The sequence below is a fragment of the Tupaia chinensis genome, unplaced genomic scaffold, assembly GCF_000334495.1.
Source record: "Tupaia chinensis unplaced genomic scaffold, TupChi_1.0 Scaffold000169_1, whole genome shotgun sequence".
Lineage (NCBI taxonomy): Eukaryota > Metazoa > Chordata > Mammalia > Scandentia > Tupaiidae > Tupaia > Tupaia belangeri.
Genome location: NW_006159644.1, coordinates 7,194 through 8,436, shown reverse-complemented (window position 1 = coordinate 8,436; position 1,243 = coordinate 7,194). Strand labels below are relative to the sequence as shown.

Here is a 1,243-nt window from a genome sequence, read left to right as displayed (position 1 = left end):
CAAACTGTAAGTTAACATTTATACCCATGGTTTCCTGATGAAACCTATTTGATTCCCCTTGTTTTTTTGTTTTGTTTTGTTTTAATTATTTTATTTAATTTTATTCATTCATTTATTTTAATTGGACCAGAGAGAGACAGAGAGAGAGAGTAAGTGAGAAAGCAAGCCGCCAGGTCCAGGACTTGAGCTGTGGTCAGCCGTGTGGGAGTGTCCAATGCCTTAACCACCACACCACATTCTGGTTCCCCCTCTTGTTTCTAACTCATCATGTGTTTGGGTTTCTTCTCCCCTGTCTCTGCCACCATCCAGAGGTTTTTGCCTGGGACCGCAGGCATCACCATGGCTGTATCCCTCAGCCCTCTGTCTGAGTCCAAGGCAGAAAGGAACATCTTAGAGGTTGATCAGCAGTCGCGTTCCCAAGAGGTTGATCAGCAGTCGCATTCCCAACCAGCAGTGAGTGAACAGCAGTACCAAGATCCCAAAGAGAAATTTCCTGCATTGGAGGCTACTGCCTCCTCCCTGGCCATCCAGCTGCAGAAATCCAGTAAGTTCTCTAGGTTCACCATCACCAGTGCGATAAATGATTATGTGTCTTCTTTCTGAGAAACCATAGACTTAATTCTCCTTCCTCACAGACATAAATTGTATTCTGTCATCCTCCTAGAAAGAAGGAAGAGGGAATTTTACCCTTAGCTTGATGAGAATGGAAAGCCTTGCAAGATTCTAGTGAGTTGTAGGTGGGACAAGAGCTGAAACCCCAGTTATTGATTCCTGTTATTTTTCTCAGGAACAGGATAACAAATTTTTATTAGGATGTTCTCTGCATTGTGTCAGTCTACAGATACAGAAACATAACAGCACTGTTGACCTAAATGTCTGGCACCAATGACCCTTCATCCAATTTGAGCTTCTGCAGAAGCCCCTAGGAAAATGACTGGAAAACACAGGATGACATTCCACAGTGCTTGCTTTAAAGAAGTGTAAAGATAAGTTTGCAGGGGACCAGGAGTTGTCGTAATGGCTATGTCACTGGGCTCCCATGTAGTCGACAGTGGTTTGAGTCCCAGACCTGGTGGCTTAAACTCATGGTTGCTTAAACTCATACAGGGAGTGTGAGGAGAATGGATTGCAGCATGGCTATCCACCCGGGGAGTTATTTCTCACTTTCTATCTCTCTGACTCTCTGTCTTTCTAGCAAGCACATACATACTCTAACAAAAACCTCTCCAAAAGAAAAAAAAAA

General features: G+C 43.6%; 1 protein-coding gene across 1 annotated transcript in view; it reads left to right on the top strand.

Annotated features, from left to right (window-relative positions):
- Positions 1-339: 339 nt before the first annotated feature.
- Positions 340-1,243, top strand: part of LOC102488911 (putative neuroblastoma breakpoint family member 5) — a 5,868-nt gene continuing 4,964 nt past the window's right edge. The window contains exon 1 of the mRNA XM_006146208.1: positions 340-544. Coding sequence (XP_006146270.1) covers positions 340-544 — 205 coding nt within the window. The remainder of the gene's footprint in view (positions 545-1,243) is intronic.